This window comes from Erythrolamprus reginae, chromosome Z, assembly GCF_031021105.1.
Source record: "Erythrolamprus reginae isolate rEryReg1 chromosome Z, rEryReg1.hap1, whole genome shotgun sequence".
In the NCBI taxonomy this organism is placed as follows: Eukaryota; Metazoa; Chordata; class Lepidosauria; order Squamata; family Dipsadidae; genus Erythrolamprus; species Erythrolamprus reginae.
Genome location: NC_091963.1, coordinates 60532951 through 60559717, shown reverse-complemented (window position 1 = coordinate 60559717; position 26767 = coordinate 60532951). Strand labels below are relative to the sequence as shown.

The window sequence follows — 26767 nt, the reverse complement described above, 5'->3', positions numbered from 1 at the left end:
TAAGTACCGTATTTTCCGGCGTATAAGACGACTGGGTGTATAAGACGACCCCCTAACTTTTCCAGTTAAAATATAGAATTTGAGATATACTCGCCGTATAAGACTACCCCTCTTCTGGCGCTACCGGCTGGTGTCGGAGGCGTCGGAGCAGTTCGCGGCGCTGGCGAGGGAGCTTCATGCCCAGGAGAGTCTCCCTTACGCAGCCTGGTGCCAGCTTTCTCCTTCTGCGGTGGCGGCGGCAGGCTCCGGAGGGAGCTCGGGCGGTGGCGAGAAGACGGGATTCCGGGTGCCGAGCGCCACCTGCCCGCCGTTCCAGCGCCTCGGCCTGCTCGCCCGGCCTCTTGCCCGGCGGGGAGAGCAAAGGCGGCGGCGGGAGTAGCGGAGGCGAGGCGGAGAAGAAGCGGCGGATAGCTGGCGAGGCACTGGCTAGAGGGCTGGACCCCGCCGCTTTGCCGCCGCTCCCGCCGCCGGCTTTGCTGGGGTTGAGCGCCACGCCCGGCGGCAGGAACTGCGGGGGGTAGCCGGCGTAACGAGCCCTTGCCGCAGCTATCCGCCCCTTCTTTCTTCTCCGCCTCGCCTCCGCTACTCCCGCCGCCGCCTTTGCCTCTTGCCCGGCGGGGAGAGCAAAGGTGGCGGCGGGAGTAGCGGAGGCGAGGCGGAGAAGAAAGAAGCGGTGGATAGCTGCGGCAAGGGCTCGTTAGCTGGAGCGTACGCCGGCTACCCCCTGCAGTTCCTGCCGCCGGGCGTGGCGCTCGACCCAAGCAAAGCCGGCGGCGGGAGCAACGGCAAAGCGGCGGGGTCCAGCCCTCTAGCCGGTGCCTCGCCAGCTATCCGCCGCTTCTTTCTTCTCCGCCTCGCCTCCGCTACTCCCGCCGCCACCTTTGCTCTCCCCGCCGGGCAAGAGGCAAAGGCGGCGGCGGGAGTAGTGGAGGCGAGGCGGAGAAGAAAGAAGCGGCGGATAGCTGGCGAGGCACCGGCTAGAGGGCTGGACCCCGCCGCTTTGCCGCCGCTCCCGCCGCCGGCTTTGCTGGGGTTGAGCGCCACACCCGGCGGCAGGAACTACGGGGGGTAGCCGGCGTAACGAGCCCTTGCCGCAGCTATCCACTGCTTCTTTCTTCTCCGCCTCGCCTCCGCTACTCCCGCCGCCGCCTTTGCCTCTTGCCTGGCGGGGAGAGCAAAGGTGGCGGCTGGAGTAGCGGAGGCGAGGCGGAGAAGAAAGAAGCGGCAGATAGCTGCGGCAAGGGCTCGTTAGCCGGAGCGTACGCCGGCTGCCCCCCGCAGTTCCTGCCGCCGGGCGTGGCGCTCGACCCCAGCAAAGCCGGCGGCGGGAGGGCGGAAAAGCGGCGGGGTCCAGCCCTCTAGCCGGTGCCTCGCCAGCTATCCGCCGCTTCTTTCTTCTCCGCCTCGCCTCCGCTACTCCCGCCGCCGCCTTTGCTCTCCCCGACGGGCAAGAGGCCGGGCGAGCAGGCCGAGGCACTGGAACGGCGGGCAGGTGGTGCTCGGCACCTGGAATCCCGTCTTCTTGCCACCGCCCGAATCAGTATCTGGCATATAAGACGACCCCCCACTTTGGAAAAGATTTTCAGGGGTTAAAAAGTCGTCTTATACGCCGGAAAATATGGTATTCAATAAATAGTGCATAAACTTACTACCCCACTCTGTGTCTCCCCCCCCATGGGGACAACAGCGCATTACTAGCTGCTAGAGACTAAGAAAAATTCATATTTTCTAAAACTTTTCAAACTTTACCATCATCAGCTGTTTATTAGCACAGTGCATTTCTTCTTTCATTTCTGCTTGCTGCCTCTTCCTGCTTCTTGCAAAACACCTGTCTTCCTGTGATTTCAGCTGCAGGCACATGGCTCGGCCGCGTTCCCAGCTAGATGAATAGGTGTGATGTGGGACATAGCATGGAATATTAATAGTGTAACACATTTTGATAGAATAATTTATCAAACAGAACTTCCAAGAACAGAACATCCAATAAAAGTTTTGTTTCTTGGAAGACGTTACATTATAGTCTACGAGTCTACGGAGAGGGGCGGCATACAAATCTAATAAATAATTATAATTATGATTATAATCAAAGCTCGACAATTCATATTCAAAGAGGAAATGTCCATATATGAGCCATTTGTCCATTTATAAATCTTCATTTTTTAATTCCACCTGACCAAATTACTTTTTAAAAAGTATTAAATTAAAGGAAGCATATTTTAATAAAACTTAGCAATAACAGTAATAAAGTTGTTTAACGTTTCTCTCTTAAATGAGAAATGTTCTTTGGAAACCACAAGATATTTAAATAGCACCTGTCAATAACTACTTAAAATAGCTGACCTTTGCCTGGGATGAGGTGAGAGGAACTAGATTTAAATCCTTTTCTCTGTCAGTGTATTCTAGATGCTTTCTGTCAATCCTACAACCCCCCCCAAACATATATTTATGCTACATTTTTATATGTGTAATTAGCTACTATATGTATGTATACAGTGGTACCTCTACTTAAGAACTTAATTTGTTCCGTGACCAGGTTCTTAAGTAGAAAAGTTTGTAAGTAGAAGCAATTTTTCCCATAGGAATCAATGTAAAAGCAAATAATGCGTGCAAACGCGTTAGGAAAGAAATAAAAGCTTGGAATTTGGGTGGGAGGAGGAGGAAGAAGAAGAGGAGGAGGACAGTCACTGCCCAGAGCGAAGGGAGTGTTTCTTTTGTCTGGGTGCTGGCAGAGGTTTATTCCTTTTCCAAGTGCCCAGAGAAAGGAAAATGCTTTGTTCGTTCTGGACTGCCAAAACTTCCTTAAGCACCACTGAAAGGCTCCTCTGGCAGCCCAGAAAAGCCCAAGATTGCCTGGATTAATGGGGGAATGGCAGGAAACTTGCCGGCCTTCATGCCGCTCTCAAATTTCCTGGGAAACTTTTCCAGGCTCAGGTTCTTAAGTAGAAAATGGTTCTTAAGAAGAGGCAAAATAATTTTGAGCACCCGGTTCTTATCTAGAAAAGTTCTTAAGTAAAGGCATTCTTAAGTAGAGGTACCACTCTATATATAAAGATTCTCTTCCCAGAATCCTTGTCTTCCTCCCTACATTCTTCCTGTATTCAGAAAAACTCCCCTCATTTAGCAGTTTCTTTAAGGTCAGGTTAAATGTAAAAACAAATTAATGTCATATGTCAGTTTTTAAAAAGAAAAAAATACTTATGCATGTGATGTACATAAAGTCTTAGAAGCCAACCTTAATCAACTTAAGTTGATTTAAAATAGAATATCAGACTTTAATTGGGACTATATGATTTATTCACTGACAGATTTAAACAATTCTGTATGTCATACCACTAAAAATATACGTACTTACTATTCATAACAAATATTTATTTATTTGTTTATTTATTATTTATTTATTAATTGGATTTCTATGCCGTCCTTCTCCGATGATATAAATAAATAGCCTTTATGTGACCAGTAAGTCCTAATATATCTGAATTCAACCTCTATTTGTAGCTTCTGTCAATATTTGCATTTTCAGGTAAATATCAAAACTTTTACATAAATAGAAGCTTTCTGACTTAGTTTTGGGATTGAACAGTGGCTTTTAATTACAATTAAAAAGCAGACATTCAAAATTCATTTACCTTTTAAGAAATTTAGAAAACTCTTTACATTTTGCCAGCATCTGAAATTGAACAAAAGATAGTGTAAAGCAACACAATAACCTAGTACTGTATCTTGGTTCTAATGATTGTTTCAGAATCTCTTTTTCACTTAATAAAAACTATAGTTTTATAAATGAACTTTTATAATGAATTGACTATAATGTGAAATTCATTAACTTGGTTGAGCGGCTGAGTCATTTTACTTTCTACTTAGCTATGATACAAGAGGACTTACAGTGAAAGCGATATTCCTGTAAGATTCTGAAAGCTTAGAGGATAGGCTCTATTGATGGGATTTATTTATTTATTTATTTATTTATTTATTATTTATTTATTTATGCATTGGTAGTATACAAACATGTAACAATATTTATATGATTTATATGATATTAGTAAAAGCGAAACATCAGGACAGTGAATGGTAGGCAGGCTGGTGCACTTATGCATGCCCCTTTCTGAACTCTTAGGAATCGGGAGAGGTCAACAGTGGATCGTCTAAGGATTAAGTTTGGGTGTGTGTGTTAGGTGATGATATGACAGAGTCAGTTACTATAGAGTACAGATCACAGATGATGGTTTCGGGGAGGGTAAGATCATGTGCAACTTGGATGTTTTTTAGGTTAGTGACTTTTTGTAGAATATAGCTATTCTGTCTCCTCTTCATGGACGGACTGGAAGACAAGGTAGTTTCTTGTTGTGATGATGGAATCAAGGAGGGATGCATTTAGCCATGTTTTGCAGACAAAGATAATGTCAAAGGTGTCAATGTTTATGAGGAATTCAGACATCTTGTTAATAACTCTTGTTGCATTGATTAGTTTGCATTTGAGATTGGTTATGGATTGGATTGACAAAGTAAAGGGCGCACTTTCCTATTCTTGTTTGTTGGTGCATGGGATATAAATTTGTTGATAATCATGGGTTGGAAGATGTAGGATGGATTTTGGGTCTTGATTTTGATGCGTTCAGCATGGTCAAGTAGGTATAGGTTTGTTTCTCCAAAATCCAGTGGTCTCTTAAGTTCCGGACAGAGTTCACGGCTCTAAGTTTATTGTAATTGGTATTGTTTCAGGCAATGGAGTTTATGGTCTGGACGAATTGTCATTTGATGGGCTCGTTTTTGCATACCACTCTGTAGAATTGGGAGGCCACTGAGCCGTCGCTATACCTGTGCCCAGGACCACATTGCTATACTCTGTACCAGCGGTCCTCAAACTACGGCCCGTGGGCCGCTTGCGGCCCGCTGAGGCCATTTATTCGGCCCATCGGTGATTGACAGGAGCACAAAGAAAAAAGAGCAAGAAAGAAAGAAAAGGGAAAGAGAGGGAGGGAAAGAGAAGTGGAGAGGGATGAAGGAGGGAAAGAAGGAAGGAAGGAAGGAAGGAAGGAAGGAAGGAAGGAAGGAAGGAAGGAAGGAAGGAAGGAAGGAAGGAAGGAAGGAAGGAAGGAGAAATGGAGGGACAGAGGAAGGAAAGACTGTTTTGGGGAGGGGTAATTTTTTTTATTTTTCTCTTAACATACATTCAAACAATACAGTGTACCATCTAATTTTCCATGAATAAAATGCGGTATTTTGTTAGTAACTAATATCAATCATCAAAAAAGTTGCAAAAGTTTTTTTTCTAATTTTGTCATCCAGTTACATTCATTTTTTAAATTAAATTCCCTCCTTAATGTTCCTTCAAAAAGTACAACACCAATTCTTTTTCTAACTTATTAACCATTATGCCAAAGTGCTTCCTTCTTTCTTTATACATTTTTCTATAAGCCAGGAAAACCTTGTATAGCCAATCAGATGTTAACATAAGAAAATTAAAAGCAAAACATAAACATATATGAATTTCAGACTTCTTCCCCCCCTCTAAATAGTACATTCCCATTTTGTTTTTTAAGATAAGGTATGTGCAGTGTGCATAGGGATTTGTTCATAGGTTTTTTTTATAGTCCGCCCCTCCAACTGCCCGAAGGACAGTGAACTGGCCCCCTGTGTAAAAAGTTTGGGGACCCCTGCTCTGTACCATACTGGAAACTCCCTGGGTATGATGACTTCGTATGATCGGGTCTCTGTTGATCCATCAGTCTGGTTGTTAGACTCCCTCCAAGCTGTCCCTTTCAAGCTGTCCCCTCATGGAAATTTTCTGCAGCTCTTTGAGGCTGCAGTAATGCTTTTCGACTTGCAAAGCTTTCAATGGTCGAGCGCTCCTATGCTTCTTTGCAATCCCTTATGGCTGAGTCCTGTTGGGGCTTTTAGCTCAGGATCTCTTTGCTTTGGATCACCTGAGGTCTTTTCCCTGATTTTCCCTACTTTTTAAAGATCTTTTTCCTACTTTCCCCTACTTTTTAAAGATCTTTTGCTTACTTTTCCCCACTTTTTAAAGGTCTTTTCTCTACTTTTCCCTACTTTTTAAACATCTTTTCCATACTTTTGGTTTTCAGCTATGGGACTAGGCGTCTACATCCATCACCATCTTAGTAAGTAACATGCATTAAATTGCACTTCTCTGTGATTCTTAACTTTTCATACCTTCTGGTTTTTTACTTTTCTCTTTTCACACCTAATAATACATAAGATATAGCACTATGATATTAAAGTTATGCCTATTATTTTTCAGTTCAAAATATTTCAAATTAGCAATAGCTATCCTTAATTCAAAAATGTTTTGTCTAATCATTTATCAAAGTAACTCCATATTGACTTTAAAATATTTCTTATGGCAGGAACAACTCTTTTCAACTTAAAATATATTTTGAGATTTCAAACATCTCTACTATCTTTTCACTCCTTAAAACTGGGTATAGAATGTGTTTGAAACTCCTGCACAGCAATTGGGCCAATTCTTTTTATTTATTTATTTTAAATAATCTTTATCTTTAAATATAACAAGAAAAAACCAAAGAGAAAAAGAAAATCATATCCAGTGCAATAACAAAATCGAATACAGTATCATAAAAAGGGAAGTTGAACATTAGAGGATAGGGAGAAAGGAGAAAGAAGAAAAGTGATGAGAGGGAAAAAGAAGAAAAAGAAAAAGACAGTGTCAACTGTACTGTTGACTATCTTATTTTACACAGACTTTAGAATAATTAACTATTTGTACAGTATATTTGGTAATATAAGTTTATTATTCTGTATTTAATGTTTATCATTTGGATTGTAAGATTGCAAATCTGTAATGAATTTTCTTTTTAAAATTACTTGCTATTTAGATGCTAAGTATAGTGCATTCTTGCTATAAGCTGGAAGAATGCAACAACCCTTTCTGAGAGAGACAGGTGGTTTAGAAATATTAAATCTAAATTAACTATTAAACTATTCTTATCATTTTGCAAGAGTTACACCCCCCTCCCCCACACACACACAAAATGTCATTTCTGCTTCACAACAAAAATTCCTTTTCATTATTCTGTGGTCTCAGTTTGTTATTTTATATGTATAAATCGAGTGTATATAATAATCAATTTATATTAAGTCAAAGATAGCTTCCAGTTCAAGTATCAGTGTTTTTTTCCTTTAAAATGGGGTATCATTCCAAAACCACATCTTCTTTTAAATCTTCCAAGAAAAACATTTTTCCTCCTCATTCCCAAACATTTTTTTCTACAATTTTGGCACGCTTGACCTACCAGTAATCATTAGCTTCCTTATTTCTCCCACTCCTTTTGGGAGGTTGTTTTGAAAAGCAAATAGTCTTTTAATCTCAGACTGCAAATATTCACTTTTCCTCCTGCTCAGTCTTATTAATTCTGATTCTCCTTCAGCTTTGTGGCAGCCATGTTTGTTGCTGCAACTCTGCACCATTAGCTAGGGGCTTGCCAGCTTGAGGAGGGGAGATGCAGCTCCCCTCTGCCCTCCTGGTAATTCTCCCCCTCTACAGGGGGCTTAGGTCCAAATTTGGACCCTAAGGCATGGAGTGTTCAAAGCTGGACACAGAGGTCATGATCCCAGCTTCTGATCTTGCCAAAGGAGGATCCAGAAGTCCCTATTCTTATAATTTTGAGGAAAGTTGAAAAAATAATATTTTTTCAAAACTTGAGAGATATGAAAGTGTTCTCCATAACATTCATAGTGCTGCTGAGAAACTTTCTTTTTTTAATCTTTCTATGTTTGGGGACAAAAGGATTACATATAGCTAATCATATTTTATGGCTGGCTTAGTTTAAAGCAAGTTTTTTCATTTTTCCTCATGGAGAGAATGAACAGAATGCTGAGTGTCATTGTAAAGTCCAACCTTTTGACTTTTCTGGGTGCCACTGATTGTGAAAAAATCATGTTGTACATATCAGATATACAATATAGTTAATATATATCAGGGATGGGTTCTGCTTTTCTTCACTGCTGGTTTGCTTCTGACGTGCCACGTGAGCATGCAGTCATGCACAGTGGAGAAAAAAAAGCTTCTGCACATGTGCAGAAGCAAAAAACAAGGAAGCACCACCAATAGAACTTGTTCAAGGACATGGTAGGCCTGGGTCACTGCCAGTTCCAGGGAACCAGGTTGTCACATTACTGTACTACCAGTTTCATGGAACTGGTCCAAACCCCACCTCTGATATATATAAATCAGATAATAATGTTACATGTTTATGATCTTGTGGAGATATGTTAGTTGCTGTCCATGACTGCATGTGGCTTGCAGACTGGGATTGGACTTGCCTGATTTAAAGCAGTAATAAGTAGTTCCATGGTTGGCTTTGTAAGAATAATTTAGAAACCCTATTTGTATGATCTACCTCAATTGAGGTTAATGAAAGTTGAAAGTGAGTAAAAATATAAAATAAGATCTATAATCTGTCTCGGTCATTCATAACACACATACACCCCAAATTATTGCTCAATTGCTAGCAATAATTATTTTTTAATTTCATATGCAAGCATATATTAGATTTAATTGCAAGAATCTAAAAGCTACACATCTTTAAGAATTAAAGAATTTAAGCATATTGATAGCAGTTGTTGGGATGTTATGATTAACTATGTAATATGCAATAAATTAAATAAAGTTGTACATATTTAAAAATAGGTACTAAAAATTATATTTTATAGCAGAATTTGATCCAGGGAACACATTTGGAGTCCTCTTTTTCATTATGGTTTGAATCTGTAATATGTTCATCATTCCATACATGAATAAGTTATTATCCAGATTATGTTTATAAATTAAGATAAACGGACAGTCCTTCCTAATAGTATATATGGAGGAAACTCCTAGCAAGTTGTTTATTCTAGCTATAAAGATAGGCCAAACTCCTGAATCCAGATAGTGAACACCAATACAGTTTGTTCTTTGTATTATTGTCTCAATACAAGTCCTACCTCTTCTTCTTTCAATAATTTCTCACGTAAGGCAGCATGGGTGAGTAGCTCTTTCTTCTGCTCTGAGGATGCCATGGAGAAATCAGTATATGATCCCTCTGTTTTTCTTCTCCTGACTGATGTAGATTGTTTCTTAGTTGCTATGACAGAGAGCTTTCAGAACTGTCAAACAGAAGTGCTCTCATTGGCTGGTGCTGCTTGCTTAAGGAAGGGACTCCCCCCCCCCCCCACCTCTCATATTTCAGCTTAAGAAGAAGAGGATTCTAGAGGAAAATTGTTTATGTTATGTGCATAATATGATATACAAATTTTATCTATTTCTGTTCTCTGCCACGGGAAAACTGTAACTGGTTATTAGATCAGTTTTATTTTTTAAAAAACTCTTATTCAAAGCATGTTGTATTGTTTCAAAACCAGAAGCTTAATAAATTTATTTATTTACTCAACTTCTATATTTGACCCCCACAATTCTATAGATTCTGAGTTTGATTTATGTTTACATCAGTTTCTGATTCGTAACGGAAGTTACAAAAGTACATTATATTTACATCACTTTTTAAGATGAAATCCAAGCTATGCCTCCAACCCTGAGTTTGCTATATGTAAAACTTTCAGCTAAACTAGTGATATAGTGTTGAAATGATAAGCCTTTGTCACTAAATTAATACTGAGTGATATTTCTTCCTAAAATATGTTTTTATTTTATTAATATAGTTGTAAGAAGTTTTAGGCTATTCTTCTAAACTCTCTATGTTTTCTTTCATGACTACTCTTATAATTTGACCTTAACAGGGGGTTTTCTTGTGATTTAACTGAACTTTTTAAAAACATCTCCTATTGTGTTGGAGACAGAATAACACATGGACGACATAATGGGTTTTATGGGTCACTTTATTAATTCATTATTTTCTTGCCACCAATAATAGACCTGAAACCAGACAGAGCGGAAAAACCCTGTCAGTAACCTTTCTAAGCAACTTTGGGTGAATGTTCCTTGCTGGACAAGGGGAGATATCCACCACCTGTCCCTTGCCCCCAGGCACAACCCACAGCATCTGGGAAGGCTCACCCCCAGTTCCCTCAGCAAGGTCATGGTAAGCGAGCCCCAAAGGCATCCCCCCTCCATTACTCAGGCTGGATCTGCCCAGAGCTTCAGGCAAGGGACTGCCCATCACCTTCCAAAAGATGCCCTAAAGGAGATCACACAGTTGCTGCTAACATCCCTTTTCTGCCCCTTCCAGCCACTGCACCAACCTATGCAAGCACCTCTTTAGGTCTGCCAAGAAAATGTCATTATCCTTGTCCATCAGATGGATGCCATCGACTCTGTATAACTCTGTATAACTCCTCCTGTGATACCCGGATGCTAGGATGGTTTATCACATGACCCCCAAGTTCCAAAACTATTTCCCCCAATGCTTTGTTCAACATCTTCCTGGCCTTATTCTCACCTCTTGGACCCTGGCGTCACTCCACGCTGCACAAGGGATCATATTTGACCACACCAACTGTGTGTCCAGCCATCATCCTTTAATGACCCTGATGTCCTCAAATGCCTGCCACAGCAAGGCAACACCTTTCATTGCACCACAGTTATTGCCACCAATTTGGCACTACACTGACAGCCCTGCTGTCGAACAGCAATAGGAGGAGTCCATCCTATCTCAGGCCTCTCCTTCCGAGCCACTGCATCCTGGCCCAGTGACTCAGTTTCAGCTGCATCCCGAAGGCAGACTTCACAGCTCTCCTTCTGGCCCAGAACACAATGCTGTGGCCGCAGATGAAGACTCTGGGTTTCTCCCCCTCAAGACTATCTAGAAAAAAGGAAACAAAACAGTATTAACCCCTGACACTGTAAGCACTTATATGTGGGAGCGAATGTACCCTTTAAAAGCTGCCGACCTCTGCCCACTGCTTGTATTTATTTATTTATTTATTATTTATTTGTTGGACTTGTATGCCGCCCCTCTCCGAAGACTCGGGGCGGCTCACAACATGTAAAAACAGTCACAACAATCCAATTAATTAAAATTTAATGATTTAAGAAAAGAAACCCCATATGATAACAGACACACACACAAGCATACCATGCATAAATTGACGTGCCCAGGGGAGATGTTTAGTTTCCCCATGCCTGACGACAAAGGTGGGTTTTGAGGAGTTTTCGGAAGGCAGGAAGAGTAGGGGCAGTTCTAATCTCTGGGGGGAGCTGGTTCCAGAGAGCCGGTGCCGCCACAGAGAAGGCTCTTCCCCTGGGACCCGCCAACCGGCATTGTTTGGTTGACGGGACCCGGAGAAGGCCCACTCTGTGGGACCTAATCGGTCGCTGGGATTCGTGCGGCAGGAGGCGGTCTCGGAGATATTCTGGTCCGATGCCATGAAGGGCTTTAAAGGTCATAACCAACACTTTGAATTGTGACCGGAAATTGATCGGCAGCCAATGCAGACTGCGGAGTGTTGGTGAAACATGGGCGTACCTAGGTAAGCCCATGACTGCTCTCGCAGCTGCATTCTGCACGATCTGAAGTTTCCGAACACTTTTCAAAGGTAGCCCCATGTAGAGAGCATTACAGTAGTCGAACCTCGAGGTGATGAGGGCATGAGTGACTGTGAGCAATGAGTCCCGGTCCAGATAGGGCCGCAACTGGTGCACCAGGCGAACCTGGGCAAACGCCCCCCTCGCCACAGCTGAGAGATGGTTTTCTAATGTGAGCTGTGGATCGAGGAGGACGCCCAAGTTGCGGACCCTCTCTGAGGGGGTCAATAATTCCCCCTCCAGGGTGATGGACGGACAGATGGGATTGTCCTTGGGAGGCAGAACCCACAGCCACTCCGTCTTATCCGGGTTGAGTTTGAGTCTGTTGACACCCCTCCAGGCCCCGACAGCCTCCAGGCACCGGCACATCACTTCCACCGCTTCGTTGACTGGGCATGGGGTGGAGATGTAAAGCTGGGTATCATCGGCATATTGATGATACCTCACCCCATGTCCTTGGATGATCTCTCCCAGCGGTTTCATGTAGATGTTAAATAGCAAGGGGGAGAGGACCGACCCCTGAGGCACTCCACAAGGGAGAGACCTCGGAGCCGACCTCTGACCCCCCACTAACACCGACTGCGACCGGCCAGAGAGGTAGGAGGAGAACCACTGAAGAACAGTGCCTCCCACCCCCAACCCCTCCAACCGGCGCAGAAGGATACCATGGTCGATGGTATCGAAAGCCGCTGAGAGATCGAGGAGCACCAGGACAGAGGATAAACCCCTGTCCCGGGCCCGCCAGAGATCATCCATCAACGCGACCAAAGCGGTTTCCGTGCTGTAACCGGGCCTGAAGCCTGACTGTCGGGGACCTAGATAATCAGCTTCTTCCAAGGACCGTTGGAGCTGGAGCGCTACCACCTTCTCGACAACCTTCCCCATAAAGGGAAGGTTGGAGACTGGACGATAGTTGTTAAGTACGGCTGGGTCCAGGGAGGGCTTCTTGAGGAGGGGGCGCACAAGCGCTTCTTTATAGAGTGGTGGAAAAACTCCCCTCCCCAAGGAAGCGTTGGTAATCTCCTGGGCCCAGCTCCGTGTCACCTCCCTGCTGGCCGAGACCAACCAGGAGGGACACGGATCCAGTAAGCAGGTGGCAGAACTCACAGCTCCGATGGCCTTGTCCACTTCATCAGGTGTCACCAGATCAAACTCTTCCCAGACAGGTGGACAAGTACGTGCCCCAGTCACCTTGACTGACTCATTGTCAGTCGACTCTGTTTTACAATTGGAGTCGAGGTTGGCCCGGATCTGAGCGACTTTATCAGCGAAAAACGTGTTAAACTCCTCGGCACTACTCTGTAAGGGCTCCCCAACTCCCCCCTGATTAAGAAGGGAGCGGGTCACCCTAAACAGAGCAGCCGGGCGGGATTCCGCTGATGCAATCAAGGCGGCATGGTACGCGCATCTTGCCGCCTTGAGCGCCACTTTGTAAGTCTTAATAAAAGCTCTTACAAGTGTTCGATCGGATTCTGACTTACTCTTCCTCCATCGCTTCTCTAGACGTCTCTTTTGGCGTTTCAACACCCGGAGCTCCTCGTTGAACCATGGGGCTCTACGGGGTCTAGCGCCGCGGAGAGGTCGCAAAGGCGCAATCCGGTCGAGAGCCCCTGCCGTAGCCCTGTTCCAGGCCTTAGCAAGGGTCTCCGCCGAACTGTGGACGAGTGCCTCTGGGATAACCCCAAGCGCCGTCTGAAAGCCCTCTGGGTCCATCAGGCGTCTGGGGCGGAACATCTTCATTGGTTCCGCCTCCCTGCGGGGAAGGATTGGAGCCAGGAAGTCAAGCCGTAGCAGAAAATGGTCAGACCATGACAAAGGCAACACTTCTAAGCCCCTTAATCTCGGACCATTACTCAATTGCTCGGAAAGGAATACCATGTCAGGTGCGTGCCCTCCCTCGTGAGTCGGACCCTGTATTACTTGAGTCAGGTCCATGGCTGTCATGGTGGCCATGAACTCCTGTGCCAACCCAGAGGTTTCACCGAGTGACGGCAGATTGAAGTCCCCCAAGACAATGAGTCTGGGGAACTCCACCGCCAACCCGGCTACCTCCTCGAGTAGCACAGGCAGGGCTTTTGACACGTAGCTGGGAGGCAGGTACGTGAGAAATAAGCCCACCTGAACCCCTAAGTCCAACTTCAGCAAGAGAGACTCACAACCTGCAATTTCCGGAGCAATGAGTCTACGCAGGCAAAGGCTCTCCCTGGCTATAATAGCCACTCCTCCCCCCCTTCCCTGGGGTCGAGGTTGATGCCATATCTGAAACCCGGCTGGGCAGATTTCAGAGAGAGGGACACCTCCCTCCGGGCCCAGCCAGGTTTCAGTAATACAAGCCAGGTCGGCCTCCTCATCCAGGATCAGATCCCGGATGAGGAGAGCTTTATTTACCACCGACCTGGCATTGAGCAGCAGCAACCTGAGTCCAGGGCCAGAGTTACACTCATCACCAGTACCCAAGATTGGGCTCACAGAGCCGGAACAAGGGACCGTTATTAGGCAACGGTCTCTCGTTCCCCTGGAACGGCTAGCTCTGTGGCCCCCGCCATATCTGCCTCTCCCCAGCAACACAGGGATATTCCGGCCCTCTGCCACCCCAGAGATCAGTGCCCCTTCCTCTCCTGTCTCCCGAGCGTCAGGTGGGCCAAATCTATCACTCAAACTATTGTCACTCATCCCATCCATATCGTACTCCCACCCACCCCGACCCTCACACTCATACCAGTCATTCATTCCATGCACAACATTGAATCCATTCCAATCATCCATTAATTATTAAACCTCCCCAATATTAAAAAAGGATTAAATTATTAATAGATAAAAATACTAATAAAAATGTGACACAATATAAATACATATAAATAACAGTAGAAAAATTCACAAGATTAATAATTAATAATTAATTAATAGTAAAAATAGTATAAAATAATAAAAATGGCCTAAAATCAGATCTTAATATTAGTTATTAGCTGATCGTCGGTTAATCAATCGGTCCAGGTGTAGTGTCTTTGTAGGTCTTCAATATAACTTAGATCTTAAAAAAGTCTTTAAAAAAGTCTTTAAAAGCTGCTGTTTTTTCACAGCCGGTCCACTAGGGGGCATGGGTCTTCTGTAAAGTGCATAGGAGTCAGGAGTCAGGAGGGGGGGGGGAAACCATGACAGTTATTTGCAAAGTTAGTATAAGCAATACCCCAAGCAGCCAGTCCCATCTTTCTCATTCGCTGTAATGATTTTATCGTCCAGCAAGTCCGTCTCCACAGTCTTTCCCACCTAATCTTCCCTTGGCACCAGCAGCTCTCACCCGCTGGTGCCATGCAGGAAAGGGGGGGGGCGGGGGGGTTGATATTCCAATATGCCCCGCTTGCAGGTTTTTTTTTTTTTTTTTCCCCTCCACTGGCAACTCCCCTCTCGGTTTCCATTTCTCTTCATCGCCTCCGTTTCCCCTGTTCTCTCCCACCTCGACGCCGGTCACTCTCCCTCACCAGGCCGGGGGGGGGGTCAGTTCATCCGTGGCCCCACACTCCTCACTCCGCATTCTTTCAGCACCGTCCACTTTCCTCCTTACTTCTCCGATGTTTCGCCGCCATCCTCCGCGTCCCGGTTAGCCACCTCTCGACGCCGCGGCTCTTTTCGGTGCCTACAGCAACACCCCCCCGGCCCCCACCGTCCCGTTCCGGCTCCGTCCGCTCCCATCTGTCGGGCCGGGTCGTGGGGGCTCAGCCCGACAGTCACTCTGCATCTTCTCGGCCACTCACTTCCCTCCGATGTCGAAAACTCCGCGCCAGGCACCGCCGCCATCTTCCACGTCCCAGCTGGTTCCGCGTCCCAGCTGGTCGCTCCGCAGTCACCAGCGCGCCTCCGGCCTCAGTCTCAGAGCTCTGCATTTGGAACCATGGTAGCAGCAGCAGCAGCAGCAGCGACAGCAGACAGTCTTCCATCCTGGACCAACATTTCCGACGATATACCGTCGTTCAAGGGAGCGGCGGACCCACCATCTCCCCACCGCTCGAACCGGAACCGGAAGTTGAAGTCCTCCATATGTCCATCTCTGCTTATATCTCATAATCTGCTTGTAATTAAGACCTGCCGCCACCAGTCCCAAGTGACAGGGGGTCCTACCGGCCACTGTGCAGAATTGGTACTGCATCAGGGAGAAGCCGTCTCTATGGCTGAACAAATAACCTTGGCTTGCCCCCATCAGCACCAGGTGTCGCTCCCCCCCCAGCCTACCCTGTCTCCGGAGCCAGCCCTCCAATATTCTCCTAAATCTGAAGTCTGTGGTTGTGTCTACCCTCTCCCTCCTGGTCTTTCATAAAGCTTTAAAAACCTACCTCTGTCAGTGGGCATGGGGGCCGTGAGTGATGAGACTGTCTCTGGCTGATAGTAGATATGATTGGACTGGATGAATATGTATGATTGTATATGGGGTCTTTTAAAATGTTTTTGGTAAATTTCTGTAATCTTTTATAGTTGTTTTGATTTCTTATATATTGTTGTATTCAATGTTGTATACTGCCCTGAGTCACCTTGAGAAAGGTGGCATAGAAATCTAAATGAATCAATCAATCAATCCCCTGGATTTGGCAATGAAGGCTAAACCCGCTAGTTTACCTCTTATGGTGCAGGCCAATAAACCCTCCTGCCTGTTGACCACACAAAACTCAAGCAGGTGATCCACCAGAATGGGCCAGCACTGCTCATATCCCCTCTACTGGTGGGAGGCCCAAAACTCCCTACCTGCCCATTAGTACACCGTCCTGGTGCTCACCTCCATTGACATGTCCAATGCCCTGTCTATCTCAGCTTTCCAAGCTCCACAGGTGCTGGGGAACTTCCTCCTCTTGTTCTATCACCTATGGAGCAAACAGCCAGAATCTGGCCAACTGTCCATGTGAGAGCGCATTAGCCATGTCATTCTCAATGCCCAGTATGTGATGTGCAAGAAATAAAATGTTGAGTTCCAAGCACCTGCTCATAAAATATCTTACCAAGTGCATAACCCACTTGCTCCTGGAGGACAAAGTATTAATTACGTGGACCACTGCTTGGTTATTGCACCAGAAATGGACTGCCATGTTTGCGAATTGGGCACCCCACAGCTTCACTGCCATCAATATTGGGAAGAACTCCAGAAATATGATATCCATACTTATATCTGTCAACAACCACCTGACTGGCCATCAGGAGTAGCACCACTGGTCCCCTAGGACTACCCTGAACCCCCTTGCTCCCACCACATCAGATTTCACCTGAAGCTCCACCTCTAGTAGGCGGTCCTGACACCAAAAGGACACTCTATTATAATAGGTCTTCAGGTCTTCCCTTACCCCAGTTGCCAGGCGCATCCTATGGTGAGGCTTGGACAACCCTTTTATCAATGCATACAGCCACCTCATGAATGCCCAACCTGGTGCCACCACCCTTTGAGCAAGCCAGCTAATTACTGTACTTGTCTCAGCATCACTCTCCTGGCATGAAGCACCCTTTCTACCTGGTGGTGTAGCCTCTCTAGCTTCTGTCTCAGGAGCCTGAAAGCCTGTTCCACCAAGTCAAGCTCAATTCTGAGAAAGGTAATCCTTGTGGAGAGTCCCTCCGACTTCTCATAGGCCAATGGGACCCCCATATCCTCGCACAATGCCTTAAAAGCGTCCATCCTTTCCCTGCACAGCTCACATCTGGCCCAGCCAGCCATGAGGAAGTCATCCAAATAGTGCACCACCGAAGGTGACCCCATGTCAAACCTATGTGTCCATTCCAGAAATGAGCTAAAGTGCTCAAATAGAGAGCACGATATGGAGCAACCCATTGGGAGTACCCGGCCTATATAAAAGCCCCCATCAAACCTGAAGCCTAGCAGATCAAAGTCATCTGGGTGTACTGGCAACAGCAGGAAAGCAGACTTGATGTCACATTTGCCCATCAAAGTGCCCCTACCGCAGGCCCATACCATCCACATTGCTGAGATAAAAGAAGTGTACCTTGCAGAGTATAGTTCCTCTGGAATGAAGTTGTTGACCAACTCCCCTGGGGAAAAGGACAAGTGATGGATGAGCCTAAACTCTCCCTCCATCTTCTTGGGCACCAATCCCAGAGGTGACACACAAAGGGTCTTGGTTGGCAGGGCTTCAAACAGCCCCACTACCCCTTCTGTGACTGCCTTACCAATATTCCTCCTTATGACTTCATCCATGCTGATCACCAACTTTAAATTATGTGACATGAAGGGCCATCTGGGGCCCTTAATCCTAAAACCCGCTGTAAAACCATTAATCAAATCGATATCATATTCTCATGGTCCATAACTGTGTAGCCTAGCCTTGAGCCTGTCCAGTCTAATGTGACTGGGGCCCTTTACCATGAAATTGGCCTTGCTGCTGCTGTGAGCTGATGCCCGTGTCTCTCCTAGTCCTGCCCCAACAGCCCCTGCTACAGCTGGCAGTACCTACATTGGGGCCTCAAGCAGGCTCCTCTTGCCCAAACTAATAGCACAGCAGGAATGGCTGAACGTCCTGCTCCAGGGTGGGGGGGTCTGTGCTATGGAGGTCTGGACTACCCTAGGGAGGGAAACTGTGCCATAAAGGTCTTTGTGAGCATGAGGTGCTTGCTGGCCGAATGAGTACCACCTGTCGTGTTGGAGAGCTGAATGGCCTGGAACCAAAGATCTTGAATCCTCTCATCCCAGGGCAGTGACTTGCCAGCATTTGGAAGGCCTTGTTATATTGAAACCAAGCCATCCCTTTGAACCTGTGATATGCCCACAGTATGATGTCCTGATACTTTATGAATGTGTGCATTTTGTGTACCTCTTTCTCAACTACCACTGCATGATAAACCCAAAAGGCATAGATCCATGTTGTTATGCACCTCGCTATCTTAGGCTGTTTGGGATGTTCCGCCTATTTATCCTCATCCTTATCCTTCTTGACCAATTCCCTATTCAACAGTGAGAATATCTCCACTTATTCCTTCTTTCAAATCTTCTCCCTAGTCACTGGAAGCAGGTGATAGCTCAAGGGGACACCACTGTCCCCAATGGGATTGCTTCCAGCCTTACCGCTGCAAAATTGTCCCTTGCAATCTGCAAGGGGACCACTTGGGCCAATACATGTGGCTTACCCGCTGCCCCCCAGCCTGCCTGGCCTGGGAGGCCTCCAACCCTGTGCTGGTGGGGCAGGCTGCAGCCCCTAAATCTGTATCCATATGAGCCCCAGCGCTATTACACGCTCTGCTGACTCCACAGCATTGTCACCCAGCACCACCTGACCCTGCTCTCCCTGGTGCCCACCCCATGTGCCTGTGCCTCAATGTGAACAGGATGCCACCACCTGTGTCCCTCCCCATTGCTGTGACAGCGCTGGGCATTCACCCCAAGTTGAGACTTCTTCTCCAGGCGTCCGCTGATGCTGTCCAGCTGTGTCTGAGATGCAGGTCCTTGGCTCCGTGGGGGTTGCAACCGTGGCTGCTCTGATGGCCTCACGGTACTCTTCTTCCTCCATCTCCACCATCCTGACTGTTAGGTCGGATTCACCATCTATGTGGCCCCCAGGACTGATTCCTTCATTTCCAATCTTGCTAGTAGGGCAGACAAAAGCTGAGTGGGTATGGAAATCTCCTGTGCTTGCCCCCTCTTGCCCCATACCCCTCGGCCTTCTTTTCCTGCTGTGGGCCTAGGCAGCAAGGGAATGGCCTTGGCCCACTTCCCAGATGTCCCATGCACCACTTTCTTTCTGGCCCCTGCATCAGGCCTAGCCTGAAGGGGGATGGCCCTGGCTCGCTTTTCAGGCACCCTTTGTACCACACCTATCCAGGCCCTCGAAATGGCCCTCCTTTGGCCTGAACACCTGAATGGAGGTTCCCTTCCTCCTTGGCATCTGTTCCCTGTTCCGGTGGAACCAGGCCCTTGCCCTTCAGCACCAGGTGCAGCTGCCTTGGTGCCATCCCTTCCACCCCAATCCATTTTCATGCCGCTGCTGACTCACTCATTATTTCCTTGGGATCCCGAGCCCTGCTATATCCCTTGCTCTATCTCAGCACTCGCTATTCCCCTGGGATCCTGGGGCCCCACTATGGTCCTTGCTCTGCCTCAACACTCGCCACCACTCTCCACTCCAGCCCCCTTGATTCCTGCCCCCCCCCCGCTGTGGCTCTACCTCCAAAGCCTGTGGAGAGGGGTGGCATACAAATCCAATAAATAAATAAACAAATGCCACCTCCCTCCTGGGCCACCTTCACCCCCCAGACCCCTGCAGCACTTCTACTAGCCCTTAGTCCCGCCACATGACTTTGGTGGTCAATCTGGTTGGAGCTGTCCTGTCTTCATCTCAGTGGCAAAGATCAGAAAGGGTGCAGCACTGTGAGGAGATCCCTTATATATTGCCCCACCCCCTTGATGCTGGCTGTGCATGTGCAGCCAGTGCCATACATTCTGGGTGGTCTCACAACTCCTCATGAGATTGCCTCCCCTCCACCAGCCACTCCAAAGATGGCAGCCCCATGTGTTGCAGCTCCACCGCAACTATCCCCGGTGGCAAAACTGTCAATGGGCATTTTTCTTTTTCTTGCTATTTTATTATATCCATTGGCATTCCTGATCTATATTTTCCCTAAAGTTATGCATAATTCTCTTCAGTCATTCATCTTTCTTATTGCCCAAAATATTTTTGTCCTTCTTTCTTTGGCTGTTATGATGTTTTGTTCTGAAAATCATTTTATTTTTCTTGCTTCAGTTTTGATGGGTCTTTTATCCCTTTCTAGAGCATCTCAGCTCAATGTTTAATTTTTAAAATTGAATCTGTGAATTTGCTACCAATAATTCATGATATGCTCTACAATCTGCACTTGGAGGTGACCTGGTTGATTGAATTATACTCCTCAATTACATTTTCTATTTTGTAGCCAATTTGGTTTTAGTGTTGTCCATCTACAGGGAGTGGACCAAAAAAACCGAAACACCTTGAAAAAGCATCAAAATATCTTTTAATATGATGTTGGTCCACCTTTTGCGGCAAATACAGCCTCAGTTCTCTGAGGTATTGATTCATACAAATTGTGAATTGTTTCCAAAGGAATTTTAGCCCATTCTTCAGTTAAAGCACCCTGCAGTTCTTTCAGAGATGATGGTGGTGGAAATCGACTTCTTACTGGAATCTCTAAAATCCACAATAAATACTCAATAATGTTGAGGTCTGGTGATTGTGGTGGCCAGATGAGATGCTGAACTTCATTAGAATGTTCCTCATGCCATTCTTTAACAATTCTTGCTCCATGGATTGGTGCATTATCATCTTGGCATCCCCCTCTGGAAACAGTTCTTGAACCATAGGATGAATTTGGTTGACCAAAAGTCCTAAATAGTGATGGCTGTTAATTCTTCCATGAAGGGAAATCATTGGCCTGGTGGATTTCCAAGAAATAGCACCCCAGATCATCACTGAACCCCCACCATGTTTGACGGTTGGGAGAAGGCAGTCTGGATGAAATGATTATTTTGGCTGTCTCCAAACGTAAACACGGCCGGAGGTCGGAAAAATGGTAAACGATGATTCGTCAGAGAAAATCACATTTTGCCACTGCTTGAGGGACCATTTCTGGTCATTTCTACACCACTCTAAACGCTTTGAAATATTTGTCTTTGAGAGCAGAGGTTTTCTAATTGCAGCTCTTCTGTGGAATCCAGATTTGTGAAGCTCCCTTCGAACAGTTTTTGTGGAAACTGGGTTCTGCATGTGTCTATTGAGCTCTGCAGTGATTTTAGGAGCTGTGGTCTTGCGATCCGCTCTAACAATTCACTTTAGAGTCGACTTTCGACCAGACCTGTGCTTGGCTGAGGACGTTTTTCCCTCTCTTTCAAAAGTAGTTATTACTTTTGAGACATCACCTCTTGAAACGCCAAACATTCAGGCATTTTCTGTTACAGTAGCGCCTGCCATTCGAGCACCAACAATTTGGCCTCTTTGAAAGTCTGAGAGGTCTGCCATTTCTAGAAGGTTATAACCAATTTCCTTAAATTTCTGTAAAAAAAAAGGTAGTTTAAAAAAACATGTCAAATAACAGATTTTTTTAAAAAAAATTAAAATATGTCCAGTTTTGCTTGATTTGAACATGTTCAAACATTATGATGCCAAAAAGTCAAGTGTTTCCTTTTTTTGTCCACCCCCCCTGTATTTTTGTTTAAGCAGATGCTTCCAAGAAATGATATTCTTCATAATATTCTGCTATCCTATATTCTGACTCAAAAGCTTCCTGTACTATAATTCCAAATTACTGTATTCTTCAACTTTGACATAATTATATTCTTTCGGAATATTGTATTTATAAGCGATTGCAATTTGCCACAGAATTCTGCAATACATTTTAGCTTTGCTTCTATAGTTGGAGTATAAACTTTTATATCATAGAATCATAGGACTGGAAGGGAACTTAATTGTCATCCAGTCTTCTATAAGGCAGAAGAGCTTACATTAACTCATATTGCCACTAACCTTTAGACACCATCTTGTCATTTATAGCATCATAGCCATTACATACTTAATGATGATACATTTTCCCATTATCATTACTATTCTATTCCTTTGAATGATTCATGTCCAGACACATAGCCTGATTTAAAGGGTTACATAAGCTACATAAACTGATTTATTCTAAGAATATTTATGCTATTTATTTCTTCTTGCACAATTTTAAACCTTCCTTGGTTTGTGGTTTTCATTTTATTTCCACTTTGTTTAAATACTTTATGTGTAACTTTTGATTTATCTTTTAAGACTTTTACCAATTTTTCAACATTTAGATGTTATTTTATGCGGCTGAGGGCCACTCATACAAAATCAAATTATTTTAAATTAGTATCTGGGATCTGATATTGTAAGTATAGTAATAATTCTTGCTTCATAAAAAGATTGCACGTTGCTCAATATTACAGTGGCCCTCAGGTGAAAGAGAAACTTTGAAAAGCAAAGCAACAAACAATAATTTTGCAGAACCTTGCTGATATTTTCTCTGTATTTAAGAGCAGATGCACTTTCTTTAAATTGATTTCAGTGGTGTGATTTTGGCATATTTATTTGTTTGTTTGTTTGTTTGTTTATTTATTTGCTTTTTTTTAAATGCTGCCCTTCTCCTTAGACTTAGGGCGGCTTACAACATGTTAGAAATAGCCAGCATATTGCCCCCACAATCTAGGTCCTCATATCTCCATTCTCTCATCTTAATGTGCAGGAGAACTTTAATCTGTGAATTAGGTGATGGTTCTATATAGAGTCATTATATCCTAACCAGACATGGTTTATTGGATTATTCAATTATTATTGAGTTCAGTGTGATTCCTCCAGTTTTTATTTACTTAACAGGATTAAATCCAATTTTTTTTTTCATGAAACAAGAATATTTTTTACAGCTGTAGCAGTAGTTTCTTCTTTATCTTGACTCTTATCAGTATGGTTTCAGGACTGGTCACAGCACAGAAACCGCTTTGGTCTCGCTGTATGCAAAAATTTGTATGTAAATTTTTAACATTTACAAATTCCTATTAAGTGGTTAATAGATAAGGCATTTTGTAAAAAGATAATAGGAGAGGGAAAATATGTACATTTGAGAGTTTATTTTAACACAAATAATACTATATAGCCATTTTTTTCCTATTTTCTTTTTTATTATAAGTGCATATTTAAGTGGAAAATCTAAACAAAGCAAAATGGTTTGTTAATACAGAATGAATTTTTTTAAAAAACTTAATCAAAAGGTGGACAGTTTTTTCTTGTTGAAGCAATTCTGCAAAACTAGGCCCTACTGCAGTTGGGAGATTTGATTTTTTAACAGCCAAAATATTTTCCACTGAGGAATTCTTTGATGAATCCTGTTGAAATAAACAGGATCTGGGCTACTGTTAAATTGGAGTTGAATCTTAGGCCAATTAATTATGACTTGTTCCTTAACTGCAACTTAATTGCAACTTAAAATCTTAAAACTTTTCTAAACAATTCATTTAAGGCTGCTGAATGCATGAAGTTATATTATGAAGCATTTTCATAAGATAATTTTGATTAATTACAGTACACTTTTTCATATTTAATTAAAAATAGCAAACAAAGTAATAATTAAGCATGTATTTTTCAACACCTGCTCTCAAAGAGGTAGTATTTAATAATGGATTCACTTCAGTCCAGTTCATGAACAACTTCATGAACAGTTTTTTTGTTTTTGTTTTTATTTTGCATTGGCATTCTTCAGTTTCGAAAGATCGTGGTATCATACTCTGGATTCTGGATACTGTTGTGGTTCAGCCTGGGACCCCTCCGGGAATGGCTGATTTGCTGTCGGTGTCCGGCTCAGAGGCTGAGGACCAGGAGGGGCAGACTGATGAAGAAGCTGAATCCCAGGCTGAAGATGAAGGACAGCCAGAGTTCCACCAGGGGGAGCTCTCCCCAGCAAGCAGCCTGGATTCCCTGGGGGAAGATGCTAGTGACTTCATAGATATGCGACAGAGGAGAGCTAACGAGAGAAGAACGCAATTGGCCAGATATTTCCAGCATTAGGGGTCGCAGCTGGGTTTGGGTGTGGTGCTTGGGAAAGGATAAAAGGCGGCCCCACCCTTCCTGGCTGGTGGAGTTTTATCTTGGAGATTCGTGAGATCTGTTTGTGAACTTTGGTGGCTACAATCCTGGTTTGTGCCTTGGACTCTTGAAACCTTGGGGGGGGGGGTGCCAGCAAGAAGCTTTTGGAATTGACTGGACATCAGGACCCTGTTGTAAAGTATTGTAACCTGTCTGCTGTGAAGACAGGTTTTCCTTTGTGCTTATTTTTTCCTGCTATAAATTACTTTTGGATTTTACCAGAGTGTCTGGCTATTTTTCAGTGGGTGTGGAGGTCTGGGAAAACCCAGACAGAACAGATACTAACCATGAAGAGTACACTTTTAATTAAGGTTACCAGAGGTCTCGCTTTTGGAGGGACAGTCCCACTTTTTAGCCATTTGTCCCATGTCCCGCAGCATTTTAAAAAAGTCTCGCTTTTAGTTGAAATCTCCCAATCACCAGAAAGTTGCAGTCAACTTCAAACATGAAGTTCTGTGAAATAAAATTGGGCTGGAGGAATGGGGGTGGGGATATGCAGGAGACAACATATTTCAGCATAGTTGTTTATTTGCTACTATAGCGTGGAGCAAACTGAATAGTCCTCCACTCACCTCCCAGCTGCCACTTTGATCCAAGAAAAAGTACAACAGCCACGCAATCCTCCATTAGGAAGCAGGAAGATGAGGTTTCATGTTCTCTCTAGCAATCCACGACTCTATGGTCTCAATTTCTTTCAGTTGCCTAACCATAGAGTATCATCTGACCAGCAATAGATCGTCTGAACTCCAGTTTTATCAGATTAGATAGGTGCTTGCTGACTCCTAAAAGTTTGTGAAGCGGAATGGGCCTAGAGGCAAAAAGGAGCTGTGACATTCCTTCAATATACAAGAGTGATCCAACAGTAAAAACATACATACATACATACATACATACATACATACATACATACATACATACATGTATCACATGTTTTTGCTGAAAACAAAAGAAAAAACAACTTTCCAAAAGAAAAAAACATACATACACACACACATATATATGCCACATGTTTTTTTTGCTGAATTTGAAAATTAAGGGAGACTAGGATAGATCTATTTCGGCCTTATTTTTGCCTCATCAGCTAGTCATACCCTCACTGGTACTTGAACCTGCAACCTTGTAAGGCAGAGAATTAACCTCTCGGTTACAGTATCCAATCCCTCCAGCTCTGCACCAGGGAAGGGTTACATACTTTTGTGTCGAATCATCCTGGTATATTGAAGGAACATCACAGCTCCTTTTTTTGTCTCTCGGCCCAACCCAGGGCCATTTCCAAGGCAGTTAATTTTATTGATAGCCAACAATTCTATCTATATGTGTCACATGTTTTTTTGCTGAATTTGAAAATTAAGGGTCTTGGCATATTCGGATTTTTTCCCATGTAGGATTCAGAGATTTCTGGCGACGTTTCGATGAGGTCCCACTCGTCATCTTCAGGCTGGTGCTTTATTCCTTGTGCTAGGGCAAACTCATCGTTCGCCCATGTGTTCGACCTAGCACAAGGACTAAAGCACAAGCCTGAAGATGCCGAGTGGGACCTCGTCGAAACGTCACCAGAAATCTCTGAATCCTACACAGGAAGAAACCTGAATATGCCAAGACCTTCATGCCTGTACTGGTGAAAATCTAAGAAAACATATATATATATGTTTATATACGAGGTATATACGAGGCGCGTATACGAGGCGCGTACGCGCACGCACGCACACACACACACACACACACACACACCACATACATACATACATACACACACACACACATATATATACTTTAAATATACATATATGTGTGTGTGTTTGTGTATGTGTATGTTTGTGTGTGTGTATATAGTGATGTATGTATGTATGTATGTATGTGTGTGTATATATATAGTGATACCTCGTCTTACGAACGCCTCTTCATACTAACTTTTTATGATATGAACCCAGGGTTTAAGATTTGTTTGCCTCGTCTTAAGAACCATTTTTGTCTTATGAACCCAAGCCCGGGTGCATGAGCTCTTTTACTACATGTGTGCTCGCTTACTGCCACAGGGAATCCCCTGCCTTGTGACTGTCACCGCCAGGATTTCCCATTTGCTTCCTGCCCCCACCGGGATTTCCCACCTCCGGACATGCATAAGAAAACAAGCCAGCCGACAAGCCAGCACCACCAAGCCAAGGAGGGGTGACTCCAGATCCCCAGCTAGACATCCCCCCAAGCACTTTGTCGGTGGTGGTTTCCCTCTCTCTCAGCCCCCCTCTCCACCTGGCTGGCTTGTCTTTTGTTCTCAGCTTGTCTTTTGTTCTCAGAGCTGGGGTTTGTGAGGGGAGGGTCAGAGAAGCAGGGAGCTGCCCTCCTCGGCTTGGGGGTGCCAAGGAGGGGTGACTCTGGACCCCCAGCTGGACATCCCCCAAGCGCTTCATCAGTGGTGGCTTCCCCCTCTCTCCCATCCTCTCTTGTCTTTCGTTCTGAGAGCTGGGGTTTGTGGAGGGAGGGTCAGAGAAGCAGGTAGCTGCCCTCCTAGGCTTGGGGGTGCTAAGGAGGGGCAACTCCAGACCCCCAGCTGTACATCCCCCCTAAGCACTTCATCGGCGGTGGCTTCCCTCCCCACCGGGCTGGCTTGTCTTTCATTCTGAGTTTGTCTTTCGTTCTGAGATCCAGGGTTTATGAGGGG

General features: G+C 44.8%; 2 protein-coding genes across 2 annotated transcripts in view; one reads left to right on the top strand and one right to left on the bottom strand.

Moving 5' to 3' along the window:
* The window catches only part of CFAP141 (cilia and flagella associated protein 141), a 33336-nt gene extending 24249 nt beyond the window's left edge, over positions 1-9087 (bottom strand). Inside the window, exons 1-3 of the mRNA XM_070766816.1 lie at positions 8965-9087; positions 3630-3670; positions 1750-1879 (exon numbers count right to left, since the gene is read on the bottom strand). Coding sequence (XP_070622917.1) covers positions 1750-1879; positions 3630-3670; positions 8965-9039 — 246 coding nt within the window. The 5' untranslated portion in view covers positions 9040-9087. The remainder of the gene's footprint in view (positions 1-1749; positions 1880-3629; positions 3671-8964) is intronic.
* Positions 1-26767, top strand: part of CNTNAP2 (contactin associated protein 2) — a 653718-nt gene that overhangs the window by 281177 nt on the left and 345774 nt on the right. The gene's annotated exons all lie outside the window — the stretch shown is intronic.